Genomic DNA, 15,442 nt, shown 5'->3' with positions numbered 1-15,442 from the left:
AAGCAAATGAAGGCTTTGAAGAACAACAGGAATCGAACTTAAATGCGAAATTTATTTATGCATTTGTGTCGAGGGATTTTGCATTTGAACTGCTTATGTTTTTATTTACGGAATCATATCTAATATGAAATCAACTTAATGGTATCTAACTATTTTTTCATTTAGAGATCGAAATCGTAACTGTCGTCGTAGTTTTAATATTAAAAATCAACTAAATCTTGTCCTTTAGTATATTAATTCCAATATACGCCTGAAAATGGCTTTTTTTTTACTCTTTACTCTAACTTTCTTGAAAGTTCGGAATGTCTGGTTTGTCTCTCTATCGATACACGATTTTCTTTTGCATGAAAAACTTCATTAATATGATTCATAATGATATTAAACATTTCAAGTTAAGAATATGCTTGACGTTTGTTTGGAAAGTGCTATAAATCAGTTATTTTCAAAAAAAAAATTCAACTAATATTACCGTTAAATGGTAATTACAATTCGAAAATTAAATGATTTATCTCATTCTCAAAACTATCATCTTATATGTGTTATAATAATGGAAAGCATTCTCCGAAAATCATCGAGAATTAGAATGACATTGAACGCTTATCTGGTAATAAAACTCACCTAAGTTTGTATTCATTTTCTTCATTTGTAATGTTCCGTAAAAATTCTTCTTAATTTAAGGCATTTTTTTAAAAATATTTAGATTTATCGAACCGATCATTTGAAATTCGTAAGAGTTGTCATCAATTTGAACAATTTAAGTAAGCTTCTGAATTGAGCTTGACAACTTTTCAATTTTGTCTAACGAAGAGAGAAAATGTTTGACGAGATTTGATTCTCTCCTATTTTTCAAAAACAATTTGTCCCTTGCTCTAGCAAGCTATGCCAAGGTAGAAGCTCAAGCTGTGTCTGCCAATAGCAGATGGTTGCAAGAGATTTGTATATCAAACGAATTTATGGCCTACAATATGCAGCAGAAGAGGAGAATGCTTAGGACGACTTTGTTAAACGGATCGTGATAATTATAAAAGAATGTAAAACAAGGCCGTGCTTGTAATGATTTCGATAAAAATCACGAAGACATTAAGTCAAGCAGGGTTCTGTTGTAAGGCTATTTTGCCCCCTCGATGATTGATATTCTTTTTATATCAAAATAGCGATTCTTATCTTCTCGATCCACGTATAGCTTTTATTAGTCTCGAACGAAACGTTTTATAACACAACTCTGTTGTGAGTTTGTGGCGTGATTTACCTTTACAACCTAACGCAGTCTATGTGAGGCGAATTTGCAATGAAAATAGTTTAAATTGCGTCTATAAACTTAATAACATTCCTATACAAAACCAGGACTTGAAACTTGAAAGAATTATATGAAGTTGTATCTAGTGCATGGAGTAATGGAAAAGCGCATATCATTTTTTTTTTTTTTTTATTATTAAGATATATCTCGCTCTGCAGTATAAGTTAGCATTAAAATCGTTGCGTTGGTAGAGGAGGTAGCGACATAAGAGAGAATTCATAATTAACATAAAAGGTGCTTTGGAATGAATAAAAATTATATTCAATTAAAATTTCTTCACATCATTTCCATTTGAAATTATACTCTCTTGTAATGAAACGTAAAAAAAAATCTATTCATAGCTCATCGAAATTGTTTTTAATGCTTGAGTGAGAGCATAATAATGGCATGCAGCCAATTTACCTCCCAGCTGTCAAAACATTAAATATTGTATTATATGAAAAATTCCAAATTCTGTTATACTTCGTTTAAATTGAGTGCATACGCGTTTCATAGGCATCTGAACGAAATGCATTGCAAAATATTGCATGCAAATTCTTTTAATTAAATGCCATAAAAATTAAATTATATTTCAAATAAAAATTTTCTTTCTTAAGAAATATGACCTAAAAAAAATGTATAAGTTAAAATGCAACGCAAAGGGAAAAGAAAAATTTCCTGCATTGATTTTCGTAACGAAAAAGAACATCTATAGACCTTTTACAATGAATATTGAATACCTATCGCAGAAGACATTTGCTGACTGTATATATATGTTAGCTGGCATCGCACTTTGAAATGAGTCATTAATTCAGATCAAAATCTCCTTTAAATTCTCATATATTTTTTGACATTCCTACCGGTTTCCTATGAAGTTTCCTAAAATTTTTAAAATGTAACGAATGTGTTCACAAGCGAATCTCAACAAGTTTCATCAAGTTTATCAATAAATTAAAAAATAATAATAATAGGAATCGCAAACAACAGATAATAGATGAAAAGAATAGACATTGTTTTGAGAATTAATGAAAATGCCACGTTTACTTTAGAAAATCTTTTATCTGTATTTTTCTGATTGTTACAAATAGAATAACAAAAATGATATATCATCAAATCTTGGTTATCAATGCGATATAAAAGGTAAAATTTATATTGTGAGAGAGAAAACAATTTCTTTGTAATAAATAAATGTTTTATCAGTTTCTGAAATAAATTTTGAAAATATGAAAATTATTTTCATAACATTTCATTGGAAATTTGTGTAAATCAAATTCTTTAAAATAAAATAAGGTGTGTTGGTTAAATATACTTAGTCGCACGCACGGATTGAATATACAAACTGCATATGCGCGTGTGCTTTTCAATATTCTTTTTTGCTTTCGTTCGTATTGTATTTATATGCTGAAAAAGAGGGGCCTTTTTGCCTGATCGCTACTATTGATGTACATCTGATCTATGCATATATGTATGTTTGTATGTATGTATATATATATATATATATATATATATATATATATATGTGTGTGTGTGTGTACAGTTAATGTAAATATTATTTTCGGTTTCCTTCTTTTTGTTTTTGTATATTTTCCGAGGAGAAATAAAATTTTTATAATTTTTTTTTATAAATAAATCTATGACACATAGTTGAGTATGTAGTTCAGTGAATCATGCGTTCATATAACGATGCTCATGGTCTATATTTTAGACGAAAAATTGAAATATTTTCTTTATATTATCATAATTTTGTTTATAAAAAAATAATTGTTTCATTTACATGTATGGTCGAGTATAAAAATTTATAAGTTAACAAAATTAGAAAAATATTTAACATTTTTTCAAATATATCTCAATTCCATGTTTGGAAATGGAATGCTTTCCTTTCAGTCTTCAGTCGTGAATAATAAGCATATCGCACATATCAGTGTATGTATATCAGTTAAACTTTGCTTTCCTTCGATATATTTTTATGCGCATATATTTTTATTTCGTGCGATTTTGTTTATGCGATTTATAAATGTATATGAAATAAAAAGAATTTTTTTACGTTTATCGAAAATCATCTTAGGCAAATAGTTAAAGACGAAACCATAAATGATAGGCGACTTTATCAGTAACCTAACAGATTAAGAAGACGGGCAAAAAGAGTCCAATTCATTGATAGCGGATAAAATACATGCGGAAATGCAGCGATGTCGCAAATTGGGTAAGTATATTAATTCTTTTTTTTTGAGGGGGAATTCCAAATTCAAATTGAATGTCCCGAAGCGGCACATCTGTACGAAAGTCAACTTTAAAGTCAAGGTATTCACACATGGTATAACCATAAATACCTTTTGATTTTGTTAATCAGAAAGGTTTATAACATTCAGATAGTTTATATGATAGATCGCCATTAAAAATCCACTAAACCTTAAACATGAAACACTGATTCATTTCAACGTCATCATCGGCTTAAGCTAATCGGCGTATAGAAACTCTTTGAAAAGAAGGCGCTAATAGGGAAGTTTTTTAGAGTCCTTCCGTTGTATACGCTTTTCTTGCATATATATTGTTGTATATTAAGTTTGCGCGGATGTATGCAACCGATCGATTAAGTATTTGCAGTATAACGCATTATATTGAAAAGTCATTGTGTGACCAACTGTACTAAGCGAAGTGGTGCAAGGTACTTAACGGTGGACTGTGAATAATAACCAAGCAGAAGGACCGACATTCACATACAAGCCTCTGTCGCCAGCAAATGTATCCCTGGAAGTGATCTTCAATTCGGGCTGGGAACTTTTTCCGATTGCTGGTTATCCTCTCCAACTGGCACCTACTGATTATCAATTAATCAAATTGATGCAATCATGTTTAGCAGACTAGCAGCTCATAAAAGTTGAAGATGTGGGCCTCGTAAGATTTCTATAGGTCGAGATGGTGCATATTTCATTTATTAAGCTCTGCAAAAAGTACTTTCTTTGATGTCTTAAAATGTTTTGTAATTGCATCAGATTCGAAGCGCGATAGAAGATTAATCTCCGCCGAATACAACTAACATATAATACAGGGTGGCCCATAATGAATGCAAGATTTGAATGAATTTGACGGACAGTGAAGCGATTAATAAAAAAGTATAAGAAGATTGGATTAATTAGTGATCTTTGGCTGTCGTTGAACACAAGAAAACATCGAAACAGTTTGTTAGAGTGTTGCTAAAAGTGCAGGAATATCATTTCGACACGATGGTCATGCATTGGACATTTTGAAAAGTTCTTTACAACTTATGCTCACAAAAGATCGCAACAATTGCAATAACATGTTTAACAAGTTCATGTGACACTCTTCTGAATTGAATTGAACCCTGCTTACAACACATAACGTGTATGGTTCACTGAACGCCTTAAAAATGAATACTGATTGCTGTATCGCAATGGTAATGGAGGAAAATGTCATCAAAAGAAGTGAGCACATGTCAGCAAAGTCTTGAAATTCATTTACCCGTTATGCTATTCCCCACATAATCCTATACATTGTTAATTAATAAAAAAAAACCATCATTTTTAATTATAAATCTACGTTTTTTATGTGCATATTTGTGATAAGCTACAGTTGAAATACAAACATATTTGTTTAATATAAAAGTCAAAGTATGCCATCACAATTCTCAGGACATAAGCTAGAATACAGGTTCCCATATGTAGTTGAAGGAAATGCTTAAAAATTCGAAGAACAAGAAACATTTGATATGAAATATTGATAACTTGTAGAGTAGATAATGAACTAAGCTTTGGCGTACATACTAATCAACATCGCCAACATACCATATGCATATTGCATTGAAAAATGGCCTCGATCCGCTCAATGGCATGCTCTCATTTTTGTCGATTTCTTTACCGTAGCAGAAATACGATAAATAAACTTTACCTTTAAATGAATAGTTTTTCTATGCGATTAAGTAGGCGCGTAAAGTGCATTCCCTTAGTTTTGAATTGTAAAGTTTGAAGAGCTGGTAAAGCTTGGCTTTATGATCAGTCACTTTAAAGGAGGGCGTGGAGTTTCATACAAAAACCGCATATATATAAAATTTATTTTTCCGTTTATAAAATAAAAAAGAAAAAATTAAATAGCAAAGCAAGGCAACAACTACAACAATAACAAAAAAAAGGCTATCTAATTATAAAATGCATTTACTTTAAATGATAAAATGATAATGTTGTGCATTGAACTTCAACACATGAAATACACTTTTCGCTGATAATCGGAGATAAATAACATTTATAAACGCGCCAACAAACTGAATAAAACACTTGCAGAATAATAACAAAAACAACAAAAAAGAGAGGGGGGGAAAAAAAAGAGGAAAAACTAAAAACTAGAAATTTTCTAAACAAAATGTTAACGCCACAAAGGACAAAAACAAGAACTAAAGAATAAAAAAGAAGAGAAGAGAATCAATGCAAACACATATAAAATTTTTCTTTTCATACAAAATTAGAAAATATTTTTGGCCTGGGCCGAGAATTCGTGAGTTATATACTGGCAAATGCAATTAAATTCAATGTGTTCATATGTTTAAACGTACCGCGATACGTAGAAGAAGGAGAAGATGAAAACAAAAATGAAAATATTGGAAAAACACTATATAAGTTCACTTCGAATCCCTTGCCATCTACGATCTAAGATTTAGAAGCTAAATAGATTTGTAAATTGCTCACAACGTAAGGGCAACATGACGTATGACGGACATAAAACTAACACTAATTGCGGTTTTGTAAACAATCTGCTATCAACATTCATCGGTTATCTCATAAGGGCAAGATCAAGGTAACACTCTGCATCGATCTTAGAAGGACTATCAGGAACACAATCCCCGATCGCATATAAAGATAACAAGGTTTAAAAATGATCGTGATCAAATACGAATTAACGTAAGGCTAAACGTAAATATCTATTCGAAATAAAAATGAAACGGTACAATGCTGTATTTGCAAGAGTTCTCCCAATCTCTTCGAATATCCAAGATAGAGGGATTTCTTATTTATTTAACTTTTCCCGAAAGGTTAAGCTTACCATTTTATTGAGGGCATCGTTTACTTAAATCCAATGACAGCCTAGTTAGAATGGTCAAGTTAAACCCAGACCCTTACATCACCTTAAAAAGAGAATCTCTTCGTAATGCTTAAAGAATGTAGTGCTCAGAGCCTTTCGAAAATGTTCAGAAATCATATGAATATTTGAATTACAGAGTGTTTACTCTGCTCCTAACCATAAAGTGGAAGCAAGAAAAAAAGATAGAAGAGTTTGGTTTTTTATCATCCATGTATCCATAGTTGGACACATTTTGTTACTCAAGGAGCAGCATGCGTCCTCTTGACGATCACCAATCAATCAATCAATAGGACATAGTTGCCCGTATTAATCGACTTAAGATGTACCGGAAGTTGCGAGACAACATAAGTTTTCTGACAACAGCAACTATAGCTCATCTAACTAACTCAACGCAAACTACTCTCCGAACTAAAGGGGAATTTCTTCATCTTCATCTTCATCGAAAGTATGTGACAAAATATTGAAAAGTTGAAATGCGGCAAGCTATGCGATGCAATAAGAAATTCATGGTAAGTGTTCTTGTATACCTCAGGGTATAAAAACAAAACGATTTTCTCAATTCGTCTTTGAATTTCATTCTTCAGCTTATTTGCTTATTAGTAAAAGAAATTTGTCACTAAAGTTGAAAACAATAACAATCCACCTACAAAGGATATTCAGATTTTTTTTTTTTTTTCCTTTGAATAATTTATAAAATTTGAGGAAAAAGTCTTACGAGTTCTTTACTGAGTGTAAGTGCAACGAGAAAACTCTCATAAGCTTTTCCATTTTTCTTTTATTTAATTTAAATAAAATAATATTTTCATAACGTTAGTCTTTAGCTAATAATAAGTATTTATAGTTTTTTATTTTTTCTGTAATACCATGGATACATACAAACTACATTGTTAATTACATATCATAAATACATCTATGAATCACTCAGATATATTTATTTATATAAGAAAATTTCGTTATTAGGCAATTTAATGCGAGACAAAGGTAATTTCTTTTTTAATTATGAACTTTTTTTAAGTGATTAATAGTTGATTTTTTTTTTTTTTTTTAAGATTATAAGTATCATTGTTGTTGTACATAAAGCGCATACTATGTTGCAATATGTTTTGATTAAATGTTTTTTTTTTTTTTTTTTTTTTTAATGATTGTCTAAATATATATTCGCTTGACCTTTGACATTTAAAGAAATTCTAAAAAATCATGCATAGGTAGACGCGTTACAAAGCACATTTCATTAATCAAATGTTTAATGAACAAAAATGCTAACTATTGCATGAATTTAGCTTTATTTACTTATTACTGACTGATTTCTGACTGAATTCACATGAATACGTTCTTCAAGTGCCGGCAAGAATTTCAACCTTCGTTTAATGTGCGCGGCACTTCATTCTATCTGATTTATATGGAGACGAAATTAATATCATTTAAATATGCATCAATCATACGTATCGCCAAGTAATCGAATATATATAATCATATCTGTTTGTCTGTCTGTGAGTACCGCAAAAAAGTGTAAATCGAATTTTGAAAGACAGTCTTATAGGTCAAGTTCAACTATCAAAATGCATTTGATTCGCCAACTGAACATAACTGAAATCATATTCGCTTTGACACAACCCTCGGAACACGGAATTATTAGTCATTCTATTATTTATAGGCGTGTCCATTAAAATTGAATACAAAATAGCCCATAGATAACCCGACGAAGTATTTGGAAGTAATTCCAAGTTAAAGTTTTCCCCGCAATGGGAAAACACTCAATCTGGACTAGAAATTTTTACATGGTCCTAATAAATATTTGCTCCAAGTTTTCGATTAGTATCTGTTCTGGTTTGATTCCTATTGCTTCCTTATTGACCGCGCCCATTTTCCATTTTTCCATCTGTGACCTTCATTTATATGCCAAGTTTCAGGTTCGCATCGCAAGCAAGCGTTCGAAAATACATACACACACACACACACACACACACACACACAGAAAGAGAGCGGATGAGACGGACGAAGGCATGACCATAAGACCTGGGGGGGGGGGGCGGGAAAACTTACTCCCAATCTTAGCAAGATCTGGGATACGTATTACTCAATCGTTTAAATGAAAAGTCAAATATACGATGAACTCATGCCGAGGAGTTGGGTGTAAAATATCGATTGTGAATAACTTGAATAACGACAAACTCTTTTTGTCAAGATTGCAAAGGAGTTCGCTGATCAGGTAATTGAAAAACATTATGACTTTTAATGCATATGCTTTTAAATAAGCGCCTACGCTGGCTTTGCTTGTCCTAAGGCAAATATTATAAAATTTTCTTCATTTTGTGTTTCTTTTTTTTTGTTCAGTTCATCTATCTCTTAACACTGACCGTAAGGAAATAAAAATCCTCCAAAGAGAACAAAAGAGTTTGCTAATCTTTCTCGGTAAAAAATGATAATCTTGAGTTTTTCTTAATAGTGCGACAATTTCATAGATCGACAAAAGTTAGCATTTCTTTGACTGTATACTGGTTCGAAATATCAGATAAATATCTCTTACCGATCACAAGAGATTGAAGTGATTTCATTGAAATCAAGTACTTTTGCTGACACCCATTACACCCATTTTTTGAAACTTCTCATTGACAACAAACAAACTGAGATTTCTTTACAAAGTCAGGCTAAATATTGACTACGTAGCTTCAACTCAACTTTGAACTCAACAATCGAGTCTCTAGGGCCGATAACTACTAACTAAAGGCGAAATGCTTCTAAATAATTTTTAATAATAATTTTAGAAATTATGCATAGAAACATAATATCTTCCTTATCATCGTAGATCTCATTAAATTTATAATAAGCGATCGGTGATTCAACTTGGCAGCGTAGGCGGTGTAGACTGGCGTGTTGACTCAGCGAGCTACTTTAATCACCGATGGAAAATTCCGATAATGGTTATAGAATGATATATTTTTATCCGTCCGTGCGTTCCTAACGAAAAGCATTACCCAATTATTTTTAGCCAACGCACTCAACTCAAGCACTGTACACAACCTACGCTGGTAAATTGACTTTATCATACCTACGCGGATGCATTTATCTACCCTATGTTTTTTTTTTTTCTTTTGGAAACATATTTTATGAATTTTACAATAATTCCTATTGTGCTTTTCTTTTCTTTTTTTTTTTGTGTTAATACAACGAAATTCTGTAAAATTTCTGTGGTTAGCCGTTGAAACGATAGGATATTTTTAACAGCATAAAGAACCACCGAACCGATCAATGTCCAGCGGCAGACAAATCTATCAAATAATTCATTTTCCTTTGCGTTTCAAAACCGCGGCTCGAAAAGAAAGGATACAAATTTGAAAATAAAAACTCAATTACACATATTTTAGGGAACAAATTTTGCCGGTTAACGTAAAGCCAACAGAACGAGATAGAGAGAGATAGACAGAGAGAGAGAGAGAGATAGATAGATAGATAGATAGGTAGATAGAGAAAGAGAGAGAGAGAGAGAGAGAGAGATAGAAAAATGGAGAAATATAGATAGATAAAGAGTGAAAGAGATAGATAGACAATGAGATAGAGCGGAATATCAATTGCTCGTCATTGAAAGTAGAAACCACGGCTTGGTGACCTTCTCGAAAATCGGTTATTTGAAATGAAAATTATATATCAATTTATGAATCGAATGACGGATGACCTTTGCAAATTTTCTGCCACAAAAACAAAAAAAAAAAAACCAATTATTTCAAGTGAAATTATTTAACTTGAAATCGAACTTACCCTTTGGCGTAATTCACGCTCAACTTCAAGATCATCTTGGAGTAATCGAATTTTATCCTGGAAAAATAAATGATTAAAATCAAGATACACTTGAATGAAATATTAGTTTGCTGCTCTCTCCTTTCTTTGTAAATTGATTTTTCAATTTATTTTCAGTTTTTGGATTTTTTTTTAGTTTTTTTTTTTTCATCCAATTACATAATAATTCCAATGATTTATAAATGTTCTAATTTTTTTTTGTTTTTTTTTTTATAATATTTTTGGCATCTACACATTCCTAGGCACGTATGATTCGATTTGTATGTGTATTGGTGATTGTAAATATTTAAAAAAAAAAACTTTTTTGCACTCATTTCACAAAATATTCAAGTTTTCGATTTTGCTTTTTATTGTTGTTGTATTTTCTCATATTAAAAATTTGTTTTAATTCAATATTGTTATCACTTAAAGCCTTTCTTACCTCAAGGCGTGAGAGGGCGCTTAAATCGGCGACATATTCTATGTTGATATCGGCAGCACCCGGTCCAGTTGAGGTGGCCCTATAGGAGTATTTCGATGAACGTATAGCTTGCGATGAAGACATTTTATTTTTATTTTGTTTTATTTTATTTATTTATTTTATTTATTTGCGTTTTTTTAATTTTATTTTATTATGTATAAGAGTTCACTTTGTTTAGGTTTAGTTACTTTTTTAATTAAAAAAAAATTTTTTTTTCTTTTCTTTGTGTATTGGAAAAAAAACAAACGAAAAATTGTTTTCACACGTTGCTGTCGCTGTATTTTTTTTATTTATTTTTTTTTTTCTTTCTTGGTTCTTTTTTTATATAAAAACCGAAAAAATAGTTTAAACTTAAAAAAGAATTTTCTTTTTTGTTAAAAAAATTTCCTCCTGGTATAACGAAAAGTGGAATAAAAGTAGTTGTCACCGAGTCACCGAATAATTCGTAATAAACGTCGGAGTAAGGCTGGTGATCTACTGAACAAGAGATCCCGGTGTCGTTCGAATAAAGAGTATTTCGTGTATTTGTCGGTACGATTAATGTTTTTCGTCTATTTCTACCAAAAATTTCTGTTTTTTCTGCAACAAAAACAAAAAAAAAAAAATAAATAAATAAAAAAAAATTTTTTTTTTTTTTTTATTTGATATTTAACTGTTCTTATTTTTCAGATTTTTGAGCGATTTTCCTTTTTGATTTCGTTAGTCTCTAAGCATTTTTCTTTGTTTCTTTCTTTTTTTTTCATTTTATTTTTTTTTTATTTTTTGAGTGAGTGGTTTCTTATTTAATAGTAAATGTGTGCTGATGAGCATATGCGTACACGCTTGGGTGTACGTATGCCTATGTAATATGGTCGCTTATTTATGTGTGTATAACGATTTGCAGTTTCGGTTTGATTTGCTTTGATTTTTCTACCCATGACCGAAATAATGATCTATACTTGACTTGTTGTACGATTTGTAACATCCCGAAGCATGATATTCTAAATTCGTTTACTTCATCTGATGGCCATCCTTTTTAGATGCAAATATATAGTGTACGAGACTTTGAATCGATTCGCCCAAGCCTGGATGTCCGTCCGTCGGTATATACTAATCGGTACGTTTTCAAATGGTCAGTCTTTCTATTAGTCCGTCCGTCTGTTTGCTAATTTTTCACATGTATAGAAGACTCCAATCGGTTCATTCATTTATCTTTTTTGAAACTTTCTAACTCGTTTTGTCCCGAAAGAAATAACTTGGCTTTATTCTTCTCCGACCAAAGCTCGATTATTAACTTTAAGCAGTGCGAACGATATTTTTCTCCACATCGTAGATCGATTTATATCATAAATGGTAATTGGACTTGAAGAACTTGAAACAATATTTCTTAAAGGCTTTTCAATAACTTTATTTGGCTTTTCGAACAAGTCTAAGCATCTTTCAGTAAAGATGTTGTGCTATAAGGAGCGTAAGATCGAGGTCATATAAATCTTGGTGATTAACTAAAAAGTATTTCATTTCTAATAAGTCCTAGTACTTTTCGGTTCTAATGCATTATACGATTATATAAGATGTCCTTCCTAATGAAAATGTTAACGTTTTGGGGTTCACGTTTTCCAAACAGAAAGATAATTGAAAATCACTCTACCTTTAGTTAAGGAATTCCATTCAAGCTAGCTTGCACTTCGTACGTTACATTTCTTGGAAAACTTTTGTTCACGTAAACACCATTCCTTACCTTAGTACAATTGATTATGGATTAATCATGTACGGCAACAACGTCAAATCAATTATAAACATTCCGCAATCAGTTTAACGCCAAGTAACCAAAACCAGCGCATATGCTTTCCGAACGACGCTCCTCAAGAGCATTATTGCCGAGATCGCTTCTCCCAATTTTAGAAAATAAAGTGTATGAGTTAACAGGTGAAATTACATCGAAACTCTTAAACTGTAGATTCCCGGGGGCTCGGCGAAAACGTTGAAAAAAAAGAAACCAGTCCCTCTCTACTTCTCTTGCTCTCTCTCTCTCTCTCTCTCTCTCTCTCTCTCTCTCTCTTTGCAAAATAATTGTTAACATCTTTCTTTTGCACGTTGCTTATACAGCAGTAGATGGGCAGAGAGTAACTTCAAGTTCAAGCCGCAAATCTTGCCCTCAAGACTGAGCTTAAAGTGGTTACCTGTCACAGGTACTTTCTCGATCATGAAAATTATCTGAAATCCCTTGCATTCCAGCCGGTACGTTATTAACAAAGTAAAGAATATCAGTCCATTTAGATGTACAAAATTAAATTTTTTTATGTAACAAGACGAGCAGACCTCACACCTTGAGTTACGGACGGTGTAATGGAAAAGATTGGCATTCAACAATATAATAAAAAAGAAAAAATTGAAAGAAATCGAAAGTGATTCCGTTCATCACACTACCCACATGTTAATCCGAACTTTGTTTCACCCATTTATCCGATCAATGTCAAGACAACGTCGGCTTTGTGATACAGCAATCGATCCTTAAGAAATCTATCCATCTATCCAATTTGCGATTGTCGAATACACACTTACGATTAAACTTATAGCTTGAGAATACGAAAACTTTTCCAAGATTTAAAGATTCGTGTGCGAAGCTTCTTACTTTATGGGCATATCGAAAGTATCTAAAAAACTTAATATCAATAACATGTACATAACTCTATTAAAGAGGCTAGAGTAACCGTCTAGTCTATCTTTTTAAGGAGAAAAAGAAGAAGACCGATAAGGTTAGTTGGTAGTGTTAGTGCTCGTCCAACTTCAGTTTAAGATTTTCTTTTTTTTGGCCTAAATAAATAATAATAATAATGCCTATGAAAAAATGCCAAGGAGCCGATATATCTCGCTTAAGCCTGGAAGTTCGTATATTCCTATAATTACAGCAAAAGAGTGACCAGAGTGACCAGTCAGTCAATCTCTCCACTTAGTTTGTCTATAGACTTTCCTTTATGTGGACATCTTTTTTGGCTATTCTGCGTAAGTAGGTTTTTGGATTAGGCTGAAACCTATATCCGTCCTTCTGTCCGTTCAAGTTATCACGATAATCTGACAGGCTAATCTCGAAGGATTTCTAATTTCTATTTTTCACAAGTATTCGAAGAGATTTTACGACCAACTGAATTCATTCATGGCTCGCTTTTAGTTCATCGTTAAACTGAAAATGAAGTATTAACTCTTGACTCTTTTCATAGCTAGCACGGTTTTCAGGTTTTTGAGCTTGCAAGCGATGTCACGTTCGGAACGTTGCATTTATTTTGACGAAAACAAAGTGTAGGTAGCAAAAGCTACGGTCCAAACTACACATAATTCCTCTCTCGCTTATAATTTTTCGTTTGTGTTTTTTTTTTTTTTTTTTTTAATTCCTCTAAAAGCATTTTTCACGCATTGCCGTTTTTTTTTTCTTTGTTTTTCTTATACTTTCACTGGCTACCGTCTGTTAAGATATTGTTTTTGTTTCAGATATTTGTGTTAATTGCCGTTTAGTTGAGTGTGTTAAAAATTCTTTTGATTTCTCATAGTTTCTATGCTACCGTTGCTGTTGTTGTGGTCGCTGCTGCCGTTTCGTCCTTTCCTCTCTTTTAGCGAAACTTTCGAGAGCTCAGCGTCTCTGCCTATCCACCTTAGCAATTGAGTTGATTTTCTTTTTTTGTTTTTTTCTATTTTTCTTTTTAAGTTTTATACCTGTAATTAGCTTTGATGCGTGCATGTACGTGAGTGTGCAGTATATTGAAATATTATTTTTCTTCTTCTTCTTTTTTTTTTCGTATTTTTTATTTAACTTTTGAAAATAGATTTCCGTACTGATCACATCACACTTTTACACAACACACCGTATATATATAGATATATATATCTATATATATATATATGTATATATAAATATATATATATATAAGTAATCATATCTTTGAACTTTGGAAATCTAAATATTTCTTCATTTATTCTAATTTTCTTTCAATCTTTTGGCGAATGAATTTTTATATATACTTTTTTTAATTAAGTTTTCAATTGAAAAAAATCTCATTTTTTCCTATTTTTACATTATTTGATTGATGAGTTCCGATGATTAATCATGAACTAAAGAAAAATTTACGAAAAATAATTTTCTTTTTTTTCATTGCGTTCATTTCTTTAGCATTTAATGCATGTATATATGCACGTATATGTACATAGATATTTGATATTAATATAAATGTTGTTAGATTCAAAATTTTTTAATGACATTACTGGGTTAATATGCATGATATACTTATGTTCGATGCATATAAAGGTGAAGATCTAGATGCTGTACAAGCAAACAAGTTTTTTCTTTTCAAAATTTCTAATATAATCAGAAAAATTGTATGATTATTAAAATCATATAGAACGTTTCGCGAACGAACAAAGAGATCGCACTCTTTCACGAAATTCAAGAATTGAGATTGAATTGATTCCTTTAATATTTCACAAAAACGATTAGTTGAAAAAAAGAAAAAATCCACGAAAATCGATATCCAAATGATATATCAGACTTTCTCCGATTTCAAAAACGTTCATACTTTACTATGAAGTTGTCTTACTTCCTACATTCGGCCATTCCCAATCGGCCATTCGCCCCCACATTGTGAACTTTTTGCAACCTCACACCTCATATCCATCCCACTTACCAGGACCACGAATTGAGTTCGACTTATGCTAACCAAATTGTCCTGTTGTCATGCGACTTGAAGATGAATATTTTCTCTTCTCATATATCATTTTTCTATTAAGAAAATTGTTTCAAGTTGCTTTCGTAGGCCAGGCGGTGTTTTAACAAAATAATTTAAATAAATTAA

General features: G+C 31.6%; 1 protein-coding gene and 1 long non-coding RNA gene across 2 annotated transcripts in view; both read right to left on the bottom strand.

Moving 5' to 3' along the window:
• Nucleotides 1–10,885, bottom strand: part of LOC119631968 (paramyosin, long form) — a 31,256-nt gene extending 20,371 nt beyond the window's left edge. The window contains exons 1-2 of the mRNA XM_038024616.1: nucleotides 10,584–10,885; nucleotides 10,124–10,180 (exon numbers count right to left, since the gene is read on the bottom strand). Coding sequence (XP_037880544.1) covers nucleotides 10,124–10,180; nucleotides 10,584–10,706 — 180 coding nt within the window. The 5' untranslated portion in view covers nucleotides 10,707–10,885. The remainder of the gene's footprint in view (nucleotides 1–10,123; nucleotides 10,181–10,583) is intronic.
• A 104-nt stretch (nucleotides 10,886–10,989) lies between these two features.
• On the bottom strand, nucleotides 10,990–14,007 carry LOC119631970. Its single transcript, XR_005246732.1, has 2 exons — nucleotides 12,340–14,007; nucleotides 10,990–11,201 (listed from the first exon to the last, which is right to left on the bottom strand). It is a non-coding gene; the product is annotated as an uncharacterized LOC119631970 (long non-coding RNA).
• Nucleotides 14,008–15,442: the final 1,435 nt, after the last annotated feature.

Source organism: Glossina fuscipes, unplaced genomic scaffold, assembly GCF_014805625.2.
Source record: "Glossina fuscipes isolate IAEA_lab_2018 unplaced genomic scaffold, Yale_Gfus_2 1, whole genome shotgun sequence".
NCBI lineage: Eukaryota > Metazoa > Arthropoda > Insecta > Diptera > Glossinidae > Glossina > Glossina fuscipes.
Note: the sequence above shows the minus strand (reverse complement) of the source record. Positions and strands in the feature narration are given on the sequence as shown.